Here is a 24,804-nt window from a genome sequence, read left to right as displayed (position 1 = left end):
GTATTTGGCCATTCTTCTGTTGAAATTTTAGGTTGCTTCTAATTTTTTTTCTTTTGGAAATGCAGCTGCTGTGGAGATGTCTATTTATGCTTCCTTGTACATATGTGTAAGTATTTCTTTAGGACAGATACCAAGAATAGAATAGAACAGGAGTTGGCAAACTATGGCCCATGGGCCAAATTTGGTCTACTGCCTTTTTTTGTATGGCCTGCAACTAAGAATGGTTTTTATACCTTCAAACTGTTTTATTCAGTGGTCCATATTTTCCCTACTGATTTGAAAGATCATCTTTAATATATAGTAAATATGCAAATATACAGGAGTTCATTTTTAGGCTCTATTCTGTTCTATCAATCAACTTGATTCTTCCTATTTTAAATACTAGAGCTCTATAGTATGACTTGATTCCTGATATGGAGAGTTCCATGCCCCTTTTGGTTCTTTTTCCAAATTACATTAGCTATTTTTGTATAGTGACTCTTCCATATGAGTCTTAGAATTGGTGAAGTTCCTCAAAACTCCCTTTGGTATTTATATTGGAATTTGTTAGATTTGCATTAAATTGCAGCTTAATTTGGGTAGAGTTAATATGTCTGTGATGCTGTCTTTCCAGTCATGAATAGTTATTCAAGTCTTCCCTTATGTTATTACACAATGATTTATCATTTCTCCTTAGAAGTTTTGGACACTTTTTTTTTGATTATTGTTTTTGTATAGGAAAGATACTGATTTGGGGAATATGAATAATAGTGAAAGGGAATATAAGGGAAGGGAGAAGAAATGCGTGGGAAATATCAGAAAGGGAGACAGAACATGAAGACTCCTAACTCTGGGAAACAAACTAGGGTGGTGGAAGGGGAGGAGGGCGGGGGGTGGGGGTGAATGGGCGACGGGCACTGAGGGGAACACTTGACGGGATGAGCACTGGGTGTTATTCTGTATGTTGGTAAATTGAACACCAATAAAAATTAATTTATTAAAAAAAATAGAAAGATCCTGATTTTTGTTTTGGGTTGATCATTTTGCATTTATCTTGTTTAAATCTTTTGTTGGCTCTAGTAATTTGTCATTTGTTTCTTATGAATTTTCTAGATTGATGGTCATATCATCTACAAATACTGACAATTTTGTCCTTGCCAACAAATTTAACCCTTGCTGCATTTAATTGTCTTGTATTTACTGGGTATTTCAGTATGGTTTTGAGTAATAGAGGTGAAAATATCTTTTTTCTTGAGGCTAGTGGGAATACTAACTCTAGATTTTGACATATATTCTTTACCAACTTAAAGAAGCTTACTCTTACCTTTACTAGTTGTTGTTTTTTTTTTAATGAATAAGCGTGCAATTTTACGTGATGGTTTATTGACATCTATTGAGTGATCGTAAGATTATTCTTCTGTAATTAATTAACCTCATGATTTACATGAATTTCTAATATTTTTAATGTTAGATCCTCCTCCCATTCCTGGGGTGAGTCTTACTTGATTGAGAGAATTCTTTTAATCACTCCTATAGTCAATTTACAGGGATTTAATTTAGAATTTTTAAGGCAATGTGTAGAAGAAGAAAGATTAAGTTATGGTTTTCTTCCCTTGTGTTGGCTTTTTATGACTTTAGTGTCAGGGTTATACTAACATCATGAAATCAGTGGAAGTTTCCCATGGTTTTATATCCTCTGAAACAGTGTCCATGGAAATTGTGTGTTCCTTCACCATCTGGTAGAACTTGCTCATTAAGATCGTCTGGGCAATTTTTCTTTGAGCATAGAGTTTTGACCAGTGTTTCAGTGGTATGGTTATGCTTTTTCAGGTGAATTTTGGGTAATTTATATTTTCTAGATACTTTGTTTTTCAGGTACATTATCAAATAGATTGCTATGTAATCTCCAAAAAGTTTTAAATCTCCTATATGTTATTATTATCTCTTGTTAATTTGGCCTTGTTTTCTTAATTGATCATACTTGCCAGCATTTGTTCATTTTATTGTTCCTTCAATAAACATTTTTGGTTTAAATCAATGAAATTTTTAAAATTTTACTGGTGTGTTAAGTTTTACAAATTTTTGTTGTTGCTGATTTATTTTATTTCGTTGTCGGTGAGCAGAGACTTCATGGCAACTTCTTAAGATATATCTCCCTTCCTTTCCTGGCTTAGTTTGTATTCAATTTGATTATGGTCCACTTGTGTATGAAAATTACATGTTTTCATTATTCTGTGTATATGTCTAATAATTCTTTCATTGTGATAAATTATACATGACATAAAATTTACTGTTTTAACTATTTTTGAATGTTCAGAGACAATTCAGAGACATTAAATTTATTCATAATGTTGTGCAGCCATTACCACCATCAATCTCCAGAATATTTTAATCATCCCAAATAGAAACACTATATATATTAAATAATAACTTCAAGGTAATACTTCTTCCCTTGGCTCCCAGGAACCATTATTTTACTTTCTTTCTCTATGAATTTGACAATTCTAGGTACCATAAGTCAGTGGAGTCATGTAATTTTTTTCCCTTCTGATTTGTTTCACTTAGCATATTGTTCTTCATGATTCATCCATGTTGTAGTATCCATCATATTTTTTGCCTTTTAAAGGCTGAATATTATTCCATTCTATGTATATTTCATTTTGTTTATCCATTCATCCATTGAAAGACATTTGGTTTCCACCTTTGCCTATTCTGAATAATATTGGAGTGAACACTGGTATACAAATACCTGTGTCTTTCGATTGGAAAATTTAGTCCATTTACATTTTTTAAAGTTTTTATTTAAATTTCAGTTAACATCCAGTGTAATATTATTTTCAGGTGTACAAGATAGTCATTCCACAATCCCATAGAACATTTAGAGTAATTATTGATAAAGATGGACTTACTGTTTCTATTTTGTTAATTGTTTCTGGTTGTTTTTTATTCCTCTGTTTCTCTCTTTGAGATATGATAATTTTCTGTAGTGGTATGCTTTGATTCCTTTATCTTTCATGTATTTACTTTAGGTTTTTGCTTTCTGGTTACCATGATGCTTACATAAAACATCTTGTAACAATCTATTTTAACAATTTATTTTAATCTATTTTATAGACTGAGAACTTCCATTGTATGCAAACGCTCAACATTTTTACATCCCCCTGTTTTATGTTTTTGGTGTTACAATTTACATCTTTTACATTGTGTATCCATTAACAAATTTTTGTAGTTATAGTTATTTTTAGTATACTTTTTTTGAATCTTTATATTAGATTTATACATTGTTTATCACTGCCATTACAACATTAGAATATTCTGAATTTATATACTTGCCTTTTCCAGTGACTTTTATATGTTTACTTATTACTATTAGTATCCTTTTGTTTTTGCTAAAAAAAATCCCTTTAGCATTTCTTATAAGGCTGGTTTAGTGGTGATGAACTCCTTTAGGTTTTGTTTGGAAAACTGATTATCATTCCTTCATTCTGAGGGACAGCTCTACCAGGTGGAGTATTCTTGATTGGCTATGTTTTTCTTTAAGCATTTTAAATACATTGTGCCACTCCCTTCTGGCTTGTAAAGTTCCTGCTGAAAAATTTGTGATAGTCCTATGGGGACTCTCTTGTATGTAACAAATTGTTCTTCTTATGCTGCTTTTAAGATTCTCTCCTTGTCTCCAATTTTTGGCAATTTAATTCTAATCTGACTTTTTGCGGGTCTCTTCAGATTTTTTACTTGGTACTTTTTAGGCTTCCTAGATCTAGATGTCTGTTTCTTTCTCCAGGTTAGGGAAGTTTTGGGCCATTATTCTTTTTACTAAGCTTTTTCCCCCTTTCAGTCTCTTTTTCTTCTGAGACCCCTGTAATATGTATATTGGCTGCTTGATGGTATCCATAAGTCCCTTAACTCCTTACTTCCTTATCTTTACTCTTTTCATTCTTTTTTCATTTTCTCCTCTGATCTGATAAATTCCACTGACCTGTCTTTGACTTTGCTGATTATTTATTCCACTTGATCTAGTCTGTATATGAATTCCTCTATTAAATTTTCAGTTCACTATTATATTTTTTTAATGATTTTATTTATTTATTTGAGAGAGAGAAGAGAGAGAGAGCACATGGTGGTGAGGAGGGGCAGAGGGAGAGTAGACTCCCTATTGAGTGGGAGACCCAACATGGGGCTCGATCCCAGGACCCCAGGGATCATGACCTGAGCCAAAGGTGGCTGCTTAACTGGCTGAGCCACCCAGGTGCCCCCAGTTATTGTATTCTTAAGTTCTGTGATTTCTGTTTTGTACTTTCTATCTCTTTGTTGAAATTCTCACTTTGTTCATACATTACTCTCCTGGCTTTGGTGAGCATCTTAATGACTATTACTTTAAACTGTCAATTAGGTAAAAATCACTTATCTCTATTTCATTAAGATCTGTTTATGGAAATTTATCTTCTTGTTTGTTTGGAACATATTCCTCTGTTTCATCATATTTTTTGACTCCCTGTAATTTTTTTTTTGTATTATATAAAAATGTCATGTCTCCCATTCTTGCCAGAGTGGTCTTGTGTAGAAGATGAACCATATCAGTCAGCCTGGCCTGAGCTTCTAATTTTATCTCAAACCCCTGTAATTGCCCAAGTTCAAGTTACCTTCTTTGTTCTCAGTGGCCCCCTTAGTTGAAGCTAAGACCTATTAGTATCCTCTAGGGGAGGCTTACAGCACCTTGATGCAGTATAATTAGAATCCAGACCTTCAAACAGCAGCTGGGAGAGTATGTTCCTGGGAAAAACTGGGAGATGGGAATTTTTGCCTGCTCACTCTGTGCCAGGACTTGTTTTATGGTCTCAGTAGAGTGCTCCTGTGCCCCCTTAGGAATTGCTTCTTTGTTTATCACAATCCTGTGGGACTTGTGAATAGAAGCCTCATTGGTTCTCAGATCCAGGCCACTGGGGGACCTGTTCCTTGGGCAAAACTGCAAAAGCTGGCATGCAGGTGTGATTACAAGCTCCTTCTAGGGAGATACAACTTAGAGTGAGCTGGAGGGAAAAGGTAGGGGAGGTCCCATTAGCTCCCAGTGTCCTAGAAGGGTCACAGTCATCCTTCAGGTGTGTACCAAATTAGAAGCCTGATTCTCAGGAAGCATTTTTTTAAAAGATTTATTTTAGAGAGAGAGTGAGAGAGAGTATGCAGGAGCAAGGGGATGGGCAGAGGGAGAGGGAGAGAGGATATCAAGCAGAATCCCTGCTGAGCACGAAGCTGGACATGGGATTGATCTCATAGCCCTGAGATCATGACCTTAGCCAAAATCAAGAGTCTGGTGCTCCACAGATGGAACCACCTAGGCACCCCTCAGACAGCAAGTATGCAGATAGACTTCTTTCAGACAAAGACTGAGAGTTTTGCTTGCCCCCACAATAGTGAGCTCTGGGGGGAAAGCTGTAAAAAGTGCTCATGTGTCCCTTAAAAGCTGCTGCTTTGTCTGCTAATCTTACAGGTCTGGTGAACACAAGAACCTTTTGTTTTCAGTGCTAACTGCCTGCTCCTGTGGTGGGGGTCTTAAAATTTGGGGTGCTAGATGTGGGGTTCGACCTGCGAGTTGGGGATTATCTCCCAATTGTATGATGCTATGCTGGGGTTGGGGTTTATGCAAGAGTGTGTCTCAGCCTTGCCCACCTCTTTAAGATATGGGTATTTTCTCATCTGCCTGATGTGTCAGAATTGCTCAGCTAGTTTCTGGATTTCTCTCAGTGTAAATCACTCCATGGATAGCTATACATCCAGCATAGCCATGGGAGGAGGGTAGTGTAGGAGCCTCTTCTGTTACTGTCTTGATAGCCTCTCCTGTTCTAAGACTGTTTTGCCCATTTAGGTTCCCTTAAGATTCCATAATAATTTTAAGATAAGTTTTTCTGTTTTTGAAAAAAGTCATTGAGATTTTAATAGGGATTGCATTGAATCTGTAGATAGCTTTGGATGGTATTATCATCTTAGTAATATTAAGTATTCCAGTCTATGCATATGGCTTTCTGTTCTTCTTTAAACAATGTTTTGTAGTTTTCAGTATGTCTTTTCCCACCTTAGTTAAATATATTCCTAAGTATTTTATTATTTTTGATGCTATTGTAAATGGAATTGCTTTCCTAATCTGCTTTTCAGATTGTTCACTGTTAGTGTATAGAAGTGCAAATGACTTTTGCATGTTGATTTTTTATCTTGAAACTGCGCTGAACTTTTCATTAGTTGTAATAGCTTTTTGGGTTTATTTTTGTAGAATCTTTGGTGCTTTCTACATATAGCATCATTTCATTTGTAATCAGAGATGAGTTTTCAATTTGGATGCTACGCCTATTAACTTTTATTCAGCTATATTATATTCTTACTTTTGATCTTTCAGGTGTAGTTTTCTGGGGGTATATGTTAAATCTCTACTGTAATGGTGAATTCTAATTATTTTTTTAAATTCTAGTGTCATTTTAAGCCATCTTGTTCTTGAAAATATTGAGCTCCTGAAATTGACACTTGGTCAATTTCTATCAACCATTACTAAAGGAGTACATGCATGAAGTACTAGTTTTTGAAATATTTGAAGAAAAAAGAAACATTTCTTGAAGACCTACTTTGTATCTGGCACTGAAGAGACAAATATCTTGAAGATTTCATTCTAGAGACGGGGACACCCACTGCTACGCAGACATGAATTTGTGTTACGTAGCAGAGAGCATGAAGACATTAAGCTAGAGGAATGTGTGAATCCCTGCACTATATTTACTATTATACTTACCAGTGGGTGCCTAGGACCAGTTACCTAATGTCTCTGCTCTTTGGTTCCTCCTTTGTAAAATGGGAAGAATTTTTCCTACTTAGCAATATAGGTTAAGCTCCTCACATAGTGATTTTTTTTTGCACCAAAAATTGGATATCTTAGAACATATAGATTGATACTGTCTAGATCGTGGGTTATAGAAACACAGAAAATGAGTGACTGACTCTGTCAGGGTTAGAGTAGCCTATATTAGTCAAATATGAATTGTGATGAGAAGTCTGAGCTTACCCTGGGCAGCACAATTCAAAAGTGGGACCAGAATCTGAGCACCATTTGGGCTGGTCCAAAGCTGTTGGTCTCCTGAGCTGACATGGAGCTAGAGCTTGAGGAAAGAATCAGGAGGACACATTCTCAGTAGAGAAAACAGCTTTTGCAAAGGCACAGAGATGTAAAAGTATGTGCCATGTTGGAAGAACAGTGAATAGAACTGTGCCGTTCGTAGAGTAGTAGGAGTTAAGCCTGGAAAGTAAAATGACGTCTGATTGTCAAGGGCCTTCTTTGGATTTTAGTCTGCAAGCAATGAAGAATCACCAAAATATTTTGTGTAGTGGAGGGACATATTAGTGTGCTTGATGAGCCAGAGGGGACAAGGCCAGAATATCACATGCCAGTTAAGAAAGAAGCTTCTGCAAAATCCAGAGCAGAGACATGAGGACTAGAAATGAGGGCTTATCAGTAGAAGAACAAGAACGCAGAGTGAGACTATTAGCCATTCCAGAACTTTTAGCAGGACCCTGGCTCCTCAAATATCACTTGAGTTCTCTGATTATACCAAGAGCCAATTAGTTATTTGCTTAGTTATTTGAAAGTCCTCTGATATTCCTTCATATGCTGTGTGGATTTGGATGCTTAATTGTAGCCTCCACTGTTTTTAATTAAGCGGGATATCTAAATTTTGAAGCAGGCGACTTGTGTGTTTAAACAAAACTGGGGGATCCTTGGGTGGCGCAGCGGTTTAGCGCCTGCCTTTGGCCCAGGGCACGATCCTGGAGACCCGGGATCGAATCCCACGTCGGGCTCCCGCTGCATGGAGCCTGCTTCTTCATCTGCCTATGTCTCTGCCTCTCTCTCTCTCTCTCTCTCTGTGACTATCATAAATAAATAAAAAAATTTAAAAAAAATAAATAAACAAAACTGGCCTTGTCTTTATCACTACAACTTTTGATTCTCTTTCAGGAGCGTGCATTGCTTAGATCTCAAGAATAGAGATTGGAAAATTTAACTTCATTGACCAAATATATTGTGAAGCTTTTGTATGCTTACAAGAAGGAAGGAGCTGATGCTTTTGAGCATCTTCACCTGTTCATTTGGCATGGATACAGGATGGAATGGAACTTAAGAAGTTAGGACATTCTGTAACTTCTTTAGCATAAGGAGAGAGAGACACAGGTGTCAAATAATTGCTGAGCACACGCAGAGTATGCATGGGTCTTAGGTGATGCAGATTGAAGGACAGAACTAACCATGGTGGGAGGAGCATGAGAAAGAGAGGGGTTATTCATAAAACTTCTAAATGTAAATGACCAAAATGCCCTGGCTAAAGAAGCAGGGGGAGCAGTGTCCTGGCGGGTTGCTATAAGATGGGACAGGAGTTCAAGTCCTCCTGAATGTTTTGCTCTGGCCACCTTTCTCTTTCAAAAGAGCTATAATTATTTCTTTGGTTGTCTTTGGTCTTATCTTTACAGCCTATGGGGTGTCCACCCTCATTTGCTCTCCGTGGTCTCCACTGATATCCCCCTTGCCATTTCCTTGTTCATCGTCTCTTACCCTCCGGTTACCATTTTTATTAGAAAATGAAAGACTTCAGTGATTATATGGGAGAACTGTGTCCAGCTGCTCAAACCCACCCAATGTCTTTTTTTAGCTTCTCCCCATTTAAAAATAAACAGTATCAGGTCCCACTTGCCAAGCCTTTGTCAGTCTCCAGCAGCCATTCCTCCGGCCCATCTGCTCCCCCAGATGCTCAGCCTGTCCCCTCCTCCCAGCTTGGCCCCACATGCAGTCCCTCTGTGGACGAGGGTGGGGACCCACAGCACACAGCAGCCTGCAGCCCCACAGCTCCATCTGCCTCCCACCCTTGCAGACATTCTGAGAGTAACTTCTGACCCAAATTCCATGGACTGCACCACACCAGCACCCCACTTGTTTGCCCCAGCCCAGGTCCTGTGATTTCCAGGGACAGGATGCCGACTGGAAAAGAGAAAAGAGTTTCCATAGAGATAAGAATAAACATAGGAGCTGACACTTCACAGCAGGAAATGCAAACTGGTTTGACAATTTAGTTCTGCCCTAAGGTTTACTTTGTTTGGGTTAGTTCCTTGCCTTTGGAAGCCATTGTTGCAGAGGGAAGTTTAAAGCATTGCTAGACTGTCCTTATACAGCATTTCTACACAGCACCTCTTGTTTCTTGCATCAAAGACCCTGACCTCAAACAGAGGAATTAGAGTTCTACCCTGGGCCTGCACTTCCAGGTGTTCTAAAGGGCTTGCTGTATCCAGACCCAAAGTCTAGTACCTACTTTTGGGCTTGAAGAGTGTCATTAAAGTTAGAGTCCCTGAGGGAGAACCGGTCACCCCAGTGTAGGAAGTGATATTTTCTGACCTGCTCTGCCTCCTATTCTTCTTTCCTCTGGGTCTGAGTGGTAAGAAGGAGAGGAGCCTTGGAACTGGTGGTAAACTATGCCCATCTGTGATTGGAAGCCCAGGAGGTTCTTCCTTTCTCAAGTTTGATGCCAGGGGGTGGCAGGTGAGTTGGGGGGGGGTGCTCATGTTGGGGCACTGTAAAGAGCACTTTCCCTGCCCTGGGATGCCTTTCTCCCTATGAGGGAGGAAGGGAGTTTCTGTGCCCCCACCCATAAGCCAAGAGGGAAGTTGGCTTTATAATGAATATAGAAGAAAACATTTCACCCATGCTCAAGAAGCACTATTGACATTCTGGGCAGGACAATTCTATCTCACACATTGTCAGTATGATATAGTATGTTTACTATCCCTGGACCCTGCCCATCATATGCCATAGTTTTGTCCTTGAGATGACCAAAATTGCTCAGCAATTTCTAAGGATCCCCTGAGGATCATGCCATTCCCAGTTTTTTGCTGCCAGGATATTGGATTACCATCACCTGCCTCATGTATCCTCTGAGAAGGGACCATGATTAGACCAGACCTCCTTTTTATCCTGTTATATTTGTGTTAAAATCAAATTCTATTTACTGATCATTGCCTAATCTGACCAATTGGCAATTCTTATTTTTATACCTCATGGCTCTTCATTGTACGCTAACTTCTATCCCCATTTGGTTCAGTCCCTCACATAAGTTTCCCTACCAAGGGGTGAGGTGGGGGGGCGGTTAAGCACCTCAACCATGACTAACATATGAGGCATGGTCCCTACACATGGACGGACAGCCTGTCTCCTAGATGTGCAGGACAGGGGTGATGACAACAGTTGTTATAGGATACAGAGGAGAGTATATAAAAGAAATCAAGAGTTGAAAGTGGGAACCTTGGCCCTATAGCCCTAGAGATTCAGAAAACTGGATTTATTGATGGAGCTGGCCTTGCCCATGTGACTTCTCACTTAGGACCCCTAAGTATGGAACATACATCTATCATGTAAACCGGTTGCTGAAGCCAGATTGTTCCCAAGGTAGAGAGAGAGCCCCAGTGTCAAAACTGTCACCTTCTATGGTGTCTTCAGGGACTCTGAAGAGGAGAGACGAATTACAGCTGAGATTCACATCCCCTTCGCTGTTAACCACACAGGCCCCCTTTTTTGCTACTTGGCCTATCATTCTTCTCTCCCACTGATTCACAATGAAAAGAAGTGATGCTCAGTCAAGTTTGCTCGTTCTTGGCAAGGCTAATTTTGTCAGTTCAGAGGATGGGGCTGTTAGTTAAATCAGGTTTTTGGATTTTCTTCTTCATCGCCTACTTTGTCTCCCACCTGCTCCCCCTGGGGGGTAATCTAGAACTGCCTGTGAGCATCTTGATTTCTCCTTTCCATCTTTCTAGTTCATTGATTACAACAGCCTACACCTTTAATGTTCTTTCTTAGTTTTTACAAAATTTACTCTATAAAAATTGAATTGTAGTCCTTCATTTCTAATTTTAGACATCCTCCCTTGTCTCTAAGATCAGAGGCTCCTTCATATTTGGTATTATTTTGACTTTTCTTTGCCTAAGTAGAATTGGGAATTATTGAACCACGTAGCCAAGTAATCACAGAAGCGAAGGAAGATCATTGGAACTAGGGCCTCAGGTGCTGGAAAGAGGAGCCCTATGTCTCAGGCACTCACTCTCCCCTTCGCCTCCTCCCTTGCTCTGCCCCTTGCCCCTCAGCTCTGCCTCTGACTAGCCTGGCCCTTGCCCCTACTAGGTCACCCAGCGACATAGCCCTGCTTAGAAATCCAATGCAAAGAGCATTTTCCACTCTCGGTGTTTCTCAGTCAATTATTTAATAATTGTAATCATTTCCTGTAAAAGGAGAACCACTCTGAGCTTAACCAAGCTATGTGCATTCTCTGTCATTGACATTAATATGGAAAAGATTACATGGGGCCTTTGAATTCCCCTAGCTGGATGTAAGCCTGGAGGACACGGAATGGGGTCAGAACAGAAGTTGGAGAACATCTGATTCATCCGGTCCCTTAGAAATCAAATGTATTATCATTGGCCTTGTACCTGGCGAGAATTATTTGGGCACGTTTATGCCAATTACAGCAATTTATATTTTCATGATTTATTATTGGATTTCCCCCATCCTCCTGCTTCCTTTCACCCTGCCTCCCCAGTTACTGCAAATTGAGTCAGTAATACCCAGTAATACCCTTCTCCTGCTCTAAAATGTGTAAACCAGTAGATTAACATCTCCTTATTCTGTGGAGTGAAGAGTGCTGAGTTACAAGCCTGCTTTGTCCCTATTTCTCTTTCATTACCAGTTTTTATACTGTATAGTTATCTCTTATCTGGTCTTGCTTGACAGTGTCCCCTGAACATGCTTGTGGACTCTTAGAACAGGGGAGAAACTAGAGGTCGTCCTGCCTGGTAGCCACTAGCCAGGGACATGTCAGCATCATCTGAGAGCTTTTCCAGAACAATCGGGTCCAAGAAAATGACTCAGTACCTATTATATAACTTATCCACGAGAAGGCCACATTTTCACAGATGAGGGCAGTAAAACCATGCTCGGAGGTGATGATGGAGGAGAATGCCATGGATGGGGAGTTCTATGATAGCAATTGTATCTAAGCATATAGAACAGAAACGGGCTGGCAGGAGCGGAAAAGGAGAAGGGGTCAGAAATTCACTTCTCTAGGTTTCCAGAGGACACTGGCCAAGGCTTACGCAATGGCCCCTGATGATCCATCGCACGGTTGCCAGAACTAAGCCCCCTACTGGAGACACCCTCTAGCTTCTTCCTTCTGCCTATTAGGAACTTGGGTAATTTAGATTTTTTTTTTTAATACTTGTTTGTTTACTTATTTACTTATTTATTTATTAGAGGGGAGAGAGAGAGAGAGAGAGAGAGAGAGTGTGTTGTGTCCTTGTGCTGGGGGAAGGGCAAAGGGAGAGAGAATCCAAGCAGAGTCCCTGCTGAGCATGGTGTCTGACAAGGGACTGGATCTCACAACTCTGAGATCATGACCTGCGCCGAAATCAAGAGTCAGACCCTTAACTGACCGAACCAGCAGGCACCCCCAGATTTCTATTTGTAATTGGAGAGAGCTGAAATCAGAATGCAAGTGACCCCAGAGATGTGTAGGCTTCAGGAATATATTCAGGAAGAGTCTCCAGACCCTTTGCTCCTTCTTTTTTTCTGTGTCTTTGAATTAGACTAAAGTATGGTCAGAAACCTTGGGGCCCTGTGGCCTGGCTGATGCACTATACCTGGTCCTCATTCCGCACATGCAGTCCCTAAGGACAGTCCCTGTGGATATACTGAAGGTGCTCACACACTCCAGGCACAGCACTGTGATCTCACTTGGTAGGGCCACCAGAACGGCCAGTGCCAAGCAATAAAGGCTTGCTTGCTTTATGCAATCCCCAAGAAGACATTAAAAGGGGAGTAAAAAGTGCAATGAAGACCTCAGAAGGATGAGCAGAATTCTTTACCATCAGGGTGGCTTCCCAGAGTCAAGTTAACTGGCCCAGAGGATCACCTTGATCGTGATCTCATTACATGGAGTTGTGTTGGTTATCAGGGTAGTTCTTGTACCTGTAGGTTTACACGCAGAGAACGTGTGGACACATTCCAGCCAAATCCGAACTAGCCTCAGTTCTTGTGTCGCACATGTCAGGGGAAGCCCATTCCGCAGTAGGAAGGAACAGGTTGGGGGGGCGGGGTGCATCGCTTCTTTCCTTAGACCAGAGTGAGCATATCGCTGGAACAGAACTTTTGAGAGCTGTTAGGTGACACCCTAGCCCAGGCTCGGGTGGGCACCCTGGGCTGGTACCAGACAGGGGCCAGGGGGCACCCCAGCACTATTTTTCTGCCCCTGTGATGAACACTGCCTGTCTTCCCCGCAGATTCAGTTCCTCTCCCCACAAGCCCGCCGTCGATTCCACGCGGCCCTCGCATCTTGTTCCACCTCCATGCTGATCTTGTCCAACCTGGTGTTTCTCGGGGGCAGTCAAGTTGGGAAAATCTACTGGAACAGGATCTTCATACAAGGTGAGTTGCCCAGCAGTGCTGTTTTCAGCCAATTTCTTGTTTTCCACGAATGCCGTTGGTACCTCGAATGGATTTAGGGGGAGGCGTTCATTGTTCTGTTCATGGTATGAGACCCGTGAAATGCGAACCAGAAACAGTTCCCTGTGTTTAGCCGTGACTTTCAGGGTCCCCTACTTTGATATACCTCTTATCTATCACACGTGGCACTTAACATTCAAAGGTACTATCCTAACTCTTCTAAACTCTACCTTTACTTTCTATTTTACTGCTCTAATTTTTAAACTTTTTCCTGATCTTCCTTCCTAATCATCCCAGCCTTGGGGATACTGCAAAGTCGGACATTGTTTCATTTACCACTCTGAGCATCTTGCTAGGGAAGGTCCTAGAAGCCCCACTATGCTCCCCCACAGTTGTGGGCATGGCACCTGGCTTTGCCACAGCTCTTTGTTGTGGATGTTTCTGAATGCCGGGATGCCGACGCTAGTGGCTAGCCTTATGTTTAATGTGCATTATGTGTCATGTCCCAGTGTCCACAGCAAAGCCACACCTGCAGCAGGTAAAATGCTAGTCTGTGAGAATTACTGTGAAAACATTACATTTATAATCAGTCAACATTTGTTTATGGTCCCCATTTCCCACGGGCTGGAACTAAGAGTTCTATCGTAGCCTTAAGAGAACTGGGAGAGTGGGAGCTGCTTACCAAGCAGTTGTGCCAAGCAGTTGTGACATGACTGCACGCCCAGGCCATCATCTCTACATCTGGGTCCCTGAGGAGCTGGCAATGCTTTCACTGCAGCTATTTTCATACCAGAAATAACGTTGGTACAGCTGCATGATCCCAGAATGCCAGGTCACAGGTCTATAGGATGGCAGTTTCGGGGAGCCAGGCTCAAAGGGGTCACGAGAGAGGCCTGCTCTGCTTTCCCCTCATCATTACAAAACCCCTCTTTGATCTTGCTTTCTGAGAAATGTCTTAGCTGATGGTTTCTGAAAAGACAATGCCATTTTTAAGTGGAAGCTGTCCTTTAATAAAGATGGAAGCTAATGGGGTGCAGAGGATCTAAAGATAAAAACACTCCTTGTGGTAGGCGATAGTGTCCTACTTTTCTTGCTCCAACCACAGTATGTAGCATGATGCCAAGAACACTGTGACTCGGGGGAAATGCTGACTTGGGGTTTGCTGGTCACATGAGCAAGAAAGCTCCCATCTTTGCTTCAGGAACTCAAACATCAGGTGTTTGCTACTTCCAAGTCACCGAGAATATAGGATTAAAAAAAGAAGCCCACTCAAATGTAGGAGCCAAACATGCAAACAGAAATGTGTCCACAGACTGAGGCAACCATGGTGCCAGATGCATGAGTGAATTTCTAGAGGTCACAGGATGGAGTGGCTTACCTTTTCCTGAAAGTTAGATTTCACAGAAGAGATAGCATTTGAATTGGAGTTTCAAGCAGTAAGTAGGAACTTGCCAGGTGGAGAAGGTATGGACTTAGGGGTGTATTTAACACTAGCTGTGATGTCAGATAACTGTAAAGTCTTAGTAATCTTTCCCCATAGTTCTCACAGTTTAATGTGGGTCCAGTGGCTTTTTCTAGGCAGTGATGCCAGGACCTAGAATGTTCCTATTTTGATTCTCTGCTGTCTTATCCTGGCGATCATGAAGGAGAAGAGAACATGAGGATGGTGCACAAGTACTAAATACTCGGGCCAGTAATGATGCGCAGTATTTCTGCTCACATTCCATTGGCCAGAACAAATCCTGTGACCAACCCATGTGCAAGGTAGGGAGATGTGGTGAAGTACACAGGTATTAGTAGGTTATGGCACAGTAGGAGAGGGCCCAGAAATCAGTTAAAAATGTGGGTCAGACTATGAAAAACAATACAGAGTTTCATCAACAAATTAAAACAGAGATACCATATGATCCAGAAATTCCACTACTGGAAATTTAAAGAAAATGAAAACACTAACTCAAAAAGATATGTGCACCCCTATATTCATTGTGGCATTATTTACAGTCACCGAGACATGGAAGCAACCTAAGTGTCCGTCAATAGATGAATGAATAAAGAAGATGTGGCATATACACAATGGAATGTTATGTGGCCATCAAAAGTCATCTTGCTATTTGCAACATAAATGGACCTGGAGAAGTGAAATAAGTCAAAGAAAGGCAAATGCCATATGATTTCACTTATATATAGAATCTGAAAAAACCAAAATATACAAAACACCAAACAGACTTGTAAATACAGAGAACAAACTGGTGGTTGTCACAGGAGATAGGGGCGTGGGGGGATGGGCAAAAAAGGTGTTGGGGATTAAGAGGTACAAACCTTCAGTTATAAAATAAGGAAATCACAGAGATGAAAAGTACAGCGCAGGGAATATAGTTAATATATATGATGATAATGTTATATGGTGATGGATGGTAATAGTACTTATTGTGGTGGGCATGGCATAATGTATAGAATTGTTGGACGACTATGTTGTGCATCTGAAACTAATATAACATTGTATGTCAACTGTACTTCAATTATACGATCTTTTTTTTTTTTTAAATATGAGTTGAGTTGTGGAAGATGGAACTAAGAGCTATGGGAGTCCAGGGCATACAGGCAGGTGATGTCACAGGAGTGGCTACAGTTAGCCAGGAAATAGGCACCGGGTGAGAAGAGAACAGGGTTGGGGGGGGGCACCTAGGCATGCATTTAAAGGGTCAGAGGGGGAAAAAATAAAAACCCTCCACTTCTTCCTTGGGAAAAAAAGCTGGGTGGGGGGTGGGCAGAGGAAAGATAGCAGCTATGTTCATTCTGTTTCTAAGAGGCATAAAGATCAAAGCATGGTTTGCCCGGCACCCTGTGGGGTTAACATCTGGCACGCAGGGGTCGGGGCTCTGAGAAAACCGGTCTGTTTCTGCCATGTGGGTCCTGCTATGGCCTATGACTGGATATATGTTGTGTCCTTGGAGCCAGGTGCCCGAGTCCCAGAGACCAAGTCTCCAAATAGGGAAGGCTCTATGGAAGCAGTCTTCTCTGGGTTCTGAGGCCAGGGAAGCTCAGCTTACGAGGCATTTACTGTGTCGGAGGTTCTTTAAATCAGCCTGGTCCCATCTCTGTTGATCTGTCCCATGGGCCTCCTGAGTCAGGGAGTGTCTAGTGGGGATTTGGCAGTTGCCTCGTTTGTCTCTTCCCCACTGTGGGTCTTTGTCTCTGAGTGAATCTCAGTATCTCCTAGAGGAAAATAAACCAGATGGTGCCAAATCCCCTATCCTTGAAAACTCTGGATTTCTCTTCATAACTAATTTGATTGACTTGATAGAAGATTAGTATGAATATTCATGATTGGGTACAAAAAAATACTAATGAGTTTATAGGATGCTTCCTCATACTCTGCTGGGGGTGTTATATTAGCTTTCTAAAATTAAAAAAAAATCAGAGTTCTGAAACTCCTCTGGCCCCAGTAGTTTCAGATTTGGGATTGCTAACCTGTACATGTAGCTGCTGGCAGATGAACCAAGACTGTAACACCCTGGTTATCTCTGGCCTCTTCCTTCAGCCTCATGGAACCTGCCATTCCAAGACCCATCTCTGCTCACTGAAGAGCATGCAGCAAGCGAGTGAGCGACGGGATGGAGAGTTCAAGCTCAGTACTTAGATTCCCCAGTTTAATGGGAAGGCGGCCCTTCCCTGGGGGGAACCAGCCTGGCCCCTGTGCACCTTGATCCTTGATGGGCTGGGTCCTGCTGCAATGACAGGAGCTGTAGCAGGTGTCCCTCTACCAGATCTTGCCTCAGTGAGTCCTGAAAGAGCAGAGAGGGGGCAACCAGGTATCTGAGGATAGGGATCACAGAGGAGATTGCCAATCCCCCCAAGGTTGAGGGGCTGAGAGGATACAGCCTCACTAGTTCTCAGGGAGCCTCCTCGCTGCATCACTGATATCCCTAGAAGTATCTCATGATGAGCTTAGAGGAGTTGTCTTAATGTCACTCTCTCTCCCATCTCCGCACGGATTTGTTTGCTTTAAGCTACAAAGCTTATTTTAGTAGCGTACGTAAAAATCTCTAGACTGGTCTCTATGGGGTTGGTGATACCAGGCTGTAGAACCAGACCCTTCCCTTTCTGCTGTGCACACTACCCCACTGCCCAGAAAAGCGGACTATGGCAGCCTAGGGTGGGAATGCTAAGTGGCCCTCCAAGGGCTCTGGTATGCGTCACATACAAACCATTTTTAGAAAGTGTTTTCTCCGCCACAGAGATTGGAGAAGTAATGTTCAATCAATTGTCAAAAATAAGAATCTATATCTTTGCCTTTTAAAGAGGAGAGAAAATGAGTGGGAAATATCAGAGAGGGAGACAGAACTCCTAACTCTGGGGAACAAACAAGGGGTGGTGGAAGGGGAGGTGGGCGGGATGGGGTGACTGGGTGACGGGCACCGAGGGGGGCACTTGATGGGATGAGCACTGGGTGTTGATATATTGTGTGTTGGCAAATCAAACTCCAATTTTAAAAATATACAAAAAAAGGGGGATAAAAAAGTCCCCAGACTTGGGCTATTGAAATTTGCCTCCAGCAGCTTGAGGAATGTGAATGTTGGGCCTTTGTGCCTCAGATATTTAAGGAGCTTAGCTGAATCCAGGGATCTGAGAGGATGTGGTCCAGGGATTCAGTCCCCGGCCTGCTCTCAGAGGGACCCTGCGGTGTCGTGCTTTGCAGAGGCAAACTCAGGCTGCTTCATACATAACTCTTTGGCTTTCAAAAGCATTTGTTGATGGAAAGAGCTTTCTCATGTCTGCCTTAAATCCTTGACATTGAAGTATAAGTTCATTTCTTGAACAAGCAGATGATGACTGTTCTGTAACTCAGAAATATCAGTGAGTTATAACTCCAAGTCTACAAGACCAGGCTCCGTAAACCAGCTGTGTCTCAGTGTCTGCAGTGCCCTGCAGTCCTGTGACAGCCGGGGAGAAAAGGTATTCAGCAGGGATCCATAGACGTTGGGATCTGGCCTTGACGAGCCCGAGGACTTTGTTAGTGTTGTTTGGGTGCAGGATGGTGTTCTTTCTGGAAAAACCATCCACTTTTGTTAGTAGGCAGGGGCTCTATAAAAAATAAAAGGACTTAATCATTTCCCAAGGAGTAGGACCCTCGATCTTATATCTGGGGTTTTGCAATGCCAGGAGTTTGTTAGAGACATGGCATCCACCAGACCATCCCCTGCCTGACTTCTCTACACACACACACACACACACACACACACACACACACACACACACACACACACCTGTTTCCCTCCTCTTGTTGCCTGATCTAGTTTGCAAACCCCATCTCAGCACTTAGCTTCTGGAGTGGCCCTGTGCTAAGGCAATGAGAATTTGGTTCTTTTCCCTCCAGATTGCAATGAGAGAGGAACTAGTAATTTTTAAATGCAGGTCAGAACCTTTACACTCCCTATATTCGCTTACTATTTCTAGCTGAAAGAGAAGAAAATATATTTTCTTCGTGATTACTGGCTTGTCCAGGCAGTTTATTTGTCTCCTGACTCAAATGGTTCTGGACAGGCATTTTATTTAAAGCTGAGCTGAGTTTCACACTGGAAATTCAGAAAGGCTGTGGTTAAATAGAAGCTCATTCCCCTCATATCTTGTTAAGTTCTTGGAACTAAAATTTCATTTTTGATGAGAGAAGACAGAGGGCAGTTGTCAGTGTCTCAGGGGCCTTCCGCTGTGATTACTTTGTCTCACTCTCTTCACTAGTCTTTTTCTTCAAAGGGAGTTTCTGTTACTCCTATTGATTCTGCTTCTGCCTCACTGGATCCCTTGCAAGTTCTAGAAGAGTTCGAGGAGCAGGAGCATCCCACCCATCATACTCTAGTGGTAAAGTTGATTTGTAGATTTAGGTTATATGGTTGATCCATAGTTACCTATTGGTCCATTTATGGCCATTCTTGGAATCTGAATTTTAGAACTTCAGAGGTCAGCGTCTATCGATCCCTGCTCCTCTTTACTCTATGCCACATGCTCACTCGGATGGCATGGGTTTTTAAAAAAGTACTTCAGGCCAAGTCACTAGGACACGAGACAATAGTGAGTGGAGTTCTTATTCAGCAGTGTGCCTGGGGTTATGTTAAAGCTGAAAGAATTTCTAAAATATCTAGAAAGGAATTTGTTTTTTTTTTTTCCCCCAATTTTACATAAAAGTTTATTTTTTTTTCTTATTTTTTTTTATAAATTAATTTTTATTGGTGTTCAATTTACCAACATACAGAATAACACCCAGTGCTCATCCCGTCAAGTGTCCCCCTCCGTGCCCGTCACCCATTCACCCCCACCCCCCGCCCTCCTCCCCTTCCACCACCCCTAGTTCATTTCCCAGAGTTAGAAGTCTTTATGTTCTGTGTCCCTAGAAAGGAATTTGAATCATAGTACATTTAAATACTACTTTTTGTGAGGTTGTGAGAAACTTTTTCCTGTTAACTAGGAGTTTCTGTGAATTCATTTGAAAAGAGTTTTATGGAATATTTTAAATTGGTCTTTAAATAGAATATCACATAAATACTAGTAGAACTTAGATTCAGTTAATCAAATAAAAACAATTTTGATTTTTACTATTAGCATGTAATTTTTGAAGTCTTTACTTCTCACTGCCCCCAACCATAGATGTACAGGGTAATATTCAAGAGTATTTTACAATGAAGTCCTTATGTTATACACCTGAAAATAATACTATGTTATATGCCAGTCATATCGCATTAAAACTGGGGAGAAAGGGGGGGGAAGTATTTTACAAATATGTTAATAGAAAAATCAGGGGATCCCTGGGTGGCTCAGCAGTTTAGCGCCTGCCTTCAGCCTAGGATGTGATCCTGGAGTCCTGGAATCGAGTCCCACATCGGGCTCCTTCCATGGAGCCTGCTTCTCCCTTTGCCTGTGTTTCTGCCCCCCCCCCATGTGTGTGTCCCTCATGAATGAATGATGAGTAAATAAAATCTTAAAAAAAAGAAAAATCAAACTAAAATAACTTTAAAAATTTAAGTTAAGTCCCCTTTGTTTTCTATCTAGCTGCTCACCACATGATGTATATTCACTTTATACAAGAATATGCAAGAGGATTCCCAGACCTGTACTCTAAGACTCACACCAGAAAATCACTTGGGATTTTAGTGCATGTGTGGTTTCTGAAATGAAGCACACATCCTAGAATTTATGTTATTATTAGTTTATATGACTGCTTATGGCAGTCACTATTATACCTTCTGCTATGTGTGCAGGGGGAGTTCAGCACCAGCTGTGCGAGCACATGCCAGATGAGGATGAAAGGGGAGTGCCTCTGATCTTTACCCACTGCTTCTGGAAGGTAGTACCTCTTGCAAGGAGAAGGGTTAAAATGGTAGCTATTTTAGTTTTTATCACATGTGCCAGTAGCCAAGAGCCAAGCCACACCCTTTTTACCATACAGTCTCCACCAGTCACTACTGAGCATTTGTTAAAAGTATTAAAAATTGGGATCCCTGGGTGGCTCAGCGGTTTGGCACCTACCTTTGGCCCAGGGCGCGATCCTGGAGACCCGGGATCGAATCCCATATCGGGCTCCCGGTACATGGAGCCTGCTTCTCCCTCTGCCTATGTCTCTGCCTCTCTCTCTCTCTCTGTGACTGTCATAAATAAATAAATTTTTAAAAAAAGTATTAAAAATTAAAGGTATATAATATGCAATTCAGTAACATTTTGTAACAGAAGGAAATTCAGCAAGAACTATCATCAGGTGCCTCAGCTTCGGGACAAATTCATTTGTGCAGCAGGACCCATTGTTGGGTTTGTTTCCATTTACCATCCCCCTGGCACCGACCCCCGCCCTATGCCACCACCTGCATTTGTTTCCTCTGGTTGCTGTAACAAATCATTCAATGGCTTAAAGCAATACATATTTATCTCTTACTGTTCTGGAGGCCAGAAGTCTGAAATCAGTCTTGCTGGACCAAAGGCAAAGTGTTGGCAAGACTGGTTTCTTCTGGAGGTTCTAGGGTAGAATCTGTTTCTTTGTCTTTTCCAGCGTCCAGAGGCCACCTGCATCCCTTGGCTCATGGCTGACCCTCCTCCTCTTCAAATCTCTCTCTATGTCCCTCTACTTTTGTCATTACCATACCTTCTGTCTGATTTCCTTGTGTCTCTCTCCTAAGGAACTTGTGGTTACATCAGGCCCACCTGGATAATCCAGGATAATCTTCCCATATCAAGATCCTTAACTTGGTCAGGTCTGCAAAGTCCCCTTTGCCACGTAAGGTAACCTTCATGGGTTTCAGAGATGAGGATGTGGTCGTCTTTGGAGGAGCCATCATTTAGCCTGGAATAGCACAAGAAGGTAACAACAGCTATCAAATAGACACCCTTTCTGTGGCACCTCTGTGATAGATCTTCCTAAAGAGCTTTGGTTATAAAATAGCAAATTGGATATGCCACTAGCTTCACTAAAATGAGAATCAGCCCGTAAAAAGAAATGGTACTTGAATCTCACAGAAGTATACCTGTGAGCTTTGTTATCTTGAGAGTTAATAATATAGGGGAAAGCTGCAGCTTTGCCTAGTCAGCTCAGTTCCCCACTCTTTGGGATCAAAGCTCTCCCACCCCACTCTCAGCCTGAGCCATTCTGGTGGGACATACCGTACACCTGACATCTAGGGTTCAGCATGTGACCAGGGCTGACTGGTCAGTATGGCCCATCTCCCCATGCGGAGAAATTCCAGATTATCTGGTGGAACTATCAGGAAAAACATTCTTTCCTTTGCTGTTGTAGAGGTGTCAGCACACTGGGCTGGAGCTGCTGGCAGCCCTCTCACCACCACTGGTGAGAGCCTAGTGGCAAGGAAAGCCAACTCCAAGGAAGGCAGAGCTGCATGTTGGATGCATATTTTTGAGACAACCCACTGCCACATATTTTTAAGCCCCTAGATCCAGGAGTTCTTGAAGCTAACATATCTGTGTACTTTCCAGTTACAGGAATGTATGTATGTTTTTTATTTATTTATTTCAACTCATGATAGGAGACAGTTGACAGTTCTCCAGGGTTCTCTTGTGTTTGTGTGTATCTTTTGATTCTCTTTCAGACCATATTTGTAAGAATGTTTGTATAACAAATACCTCTAGAAGATGGAGATCGTATCTTTCTCTAAAGTAAAGGGAATTTGTTTATTCAGTATAATAAAGGTAATATAACAATTCAGTATAATAAAGATAATATCCTGCTCTGGGACAAAAGTCAGGCATGCTTACTGCTTATTATAAAATATTGGGTTTCCTAAGCCTGGGTTTACTCATCATAACTCACTGCCTTTGCAGGCATCACCTGGCCCTCTTTGCATTGCATTTTGGGCCAAGGGGCTCAGGGAAATGGCACAAATGCTCTGGCTACTGTTTTTGGTGTGAGTAACAAAGTCCTTTGTCTCTGACCCGAGGGTCTCATGTCTTCTGCCCACATCCACGATATTGCGATAAGCTAATTTGTTGTTTGCATCTTAGACCCTTCACTGACTGACAATCCAGTTTGGCTGGGTTTCTGTCACTTGTAACCAAAAGCAGCCTGATTAATGTAGATTAACCTAAAAACTATAGGTAGAACATACCACTCTGACAGGTTTTTAAGGGAGGGTACTTGGAGAGATTCATTTTTTTCATATAACCATTTTTGGCTTCTGTTCTCCCTAATAAAGTTTGAAAAATTGTGTACCCTGTTATACTTTTTAAAGTGGGCATCTAAATTCTTCTATTGATGTAGCACAATGTTTCAGAGAAATTACTGACCAGAAAAGACATATCATACCTCTAGAAAGAAAAAGCATTTCAATTCCCAATGTGTACCTTCTATATTTTTTCCCTAAGTAAAAACAAGACTCTACTGAAAAAAAATAAAAAATAAATTCTTCTATTGTAAATTTAAATAAATATAAAATATCTCATTTTTGCCATAATATATGAATATCGATATTTAAAAATAAAACTGGTACCTTTAAATAGTATCGATTATAAATGATTTAGTGATTTGCTACCCACCATCATCCTTTTGAAAATGCATATGGGCAAGATCTTCTTTCACAGTGATATTTCCTTGATCTACTTGTATTTCATTTCTCCCACAGAATTTTGTCATATTTAAAAGTTACTTCCTTTGTCAGCTATCCTGCTTCTCCGCAGCATTGTTGTGTTGTTTGTTTGCGATTACATCAGGCTGAAAACGTAAACATTTCTCCTAGGTTGAGTCATCATCACAACCATTATTAGTGCATAACTCAAAGTGGTACAAAGATGATACCAATGATAAGTAATTATTAAACATAAAATGTAAAATTTTGTTAGAAATGTATTTCTCTTTGAGATGGATAATGTAGGAATTTGTGGTTATTTGAGTAAAGGAATTATGTAACTATCCCTTTATTTTGTCCTTGTTTTCAAGATTTTTATTAAGAATGTTTGTATAACAAATATCTCAGATATAACAAATATAACAAAGCCCAGAAACAAGCACATATCATAAGAATTTTCTCTAAGTGAACACACATGTGTAACTGGTCCAGTACCTATTCTTATGACTCTACCAATTGCTACCTGCCCTTAGGTAACAACCTCTATTCTGGCTTCTAAATGCATAGCTTTTTGTTAGGGAGCTTGTTTTTTTTTTTTTTTAAATATGTATATAAATAGAATCACATGCTATGTATTCCTTTGTGTCTAGCTTCTTTTGCTCCATATCATGTTAAGAGATTCATCCATATTTTTGAGTGCGGTTATAGAGGTTTCCTGCTTAGTACTGTAAAGCATTCATTCTGTTGTGCGAACATGTTACAATTCATTTAGCCATTCTGTTGTTGATGGACACAGCAGCTCCTATGATCAGGAATATGACCTGTGGTGAAACTATGTATGCATTTTTGTTGGGTTTGCTGTGTCACAAGCTATACATACATTCTGCTTTTGTAGACACATACACATAATTGAGACTCTGGGAATCAGTTCTTTTAAACTTATCCATGTTGTTGATACTTTGGAAAATATCCTGCTATAACCCTATGGCATGCATAACTCAGTTTGAAGAGTAGTGCCCCATAGGGGAGAGAATGTCACTGTTCTGGTTCCCACTCCATAGTCCTTATTCCCGCCCAAAGGAAAGGAATATTGATCTGGACTGGACCGTGGTTGTTGGGGTTAGCATGTTTCATTTAGCCACTGCTGCAGAACAAAACTTAATAATTTAAAAGAAGGAATATTTAGCTCATGAATTTGTGTCAGTTGAGGACTGACTGGTCTTGGACAGCCTCAGGTATATATCCGTGGGTTGGATTTAG

General features: G+C 41.2%; 1 protein-coding gene across 5 annotated transcripts in view; it reads left to right on the top strand.

Annotated features, from left to right (window-relative positions):
• HHAT (hedgehog acyltransferase) overlaps positions 1-24,804 on the top strand; it is a 317,033-nt gene that overhangs the window by 251,976 nt on the left and 40,253 nt on the right. For all 5 annotated transcript variants that reach the window (XM_055319514.1, XM_055319515.1, XM_055319513.1 and 2 more), the window contains one exon: positions 13,324-13,468. In XM_055319514.1, the coding sequence (XP_055175489.1) occupies positions 13,324-13,468 (145 nt within the window). The remainder of the gene's footprint in view (positions 1-13,323; positions 13,469-24,804) is intronic.

Source organism: Nyctereutes procyonoides, unplaced genomic scaffold (assembly GCF_905146905.1).
Source record: "Nyctereutes procyonoides isolate TBG_1078 unplaced genomic scaffold, NYPRO_anot_genome, whole genome shotgun sequence".
Classification (NCBI taxonomy): domain Eukaryota; kingdom Metazoa; phylum Chordata; class Mammalia; order Carnivora; family Canidae; genus Nyctereutes; species Nyctereutes procyonoides.
The sequence above is the reverse complement of the archived record's forward strand: the minus strand, read 5'-3'. Positions and strand labels throughout refer to the sequence as shown.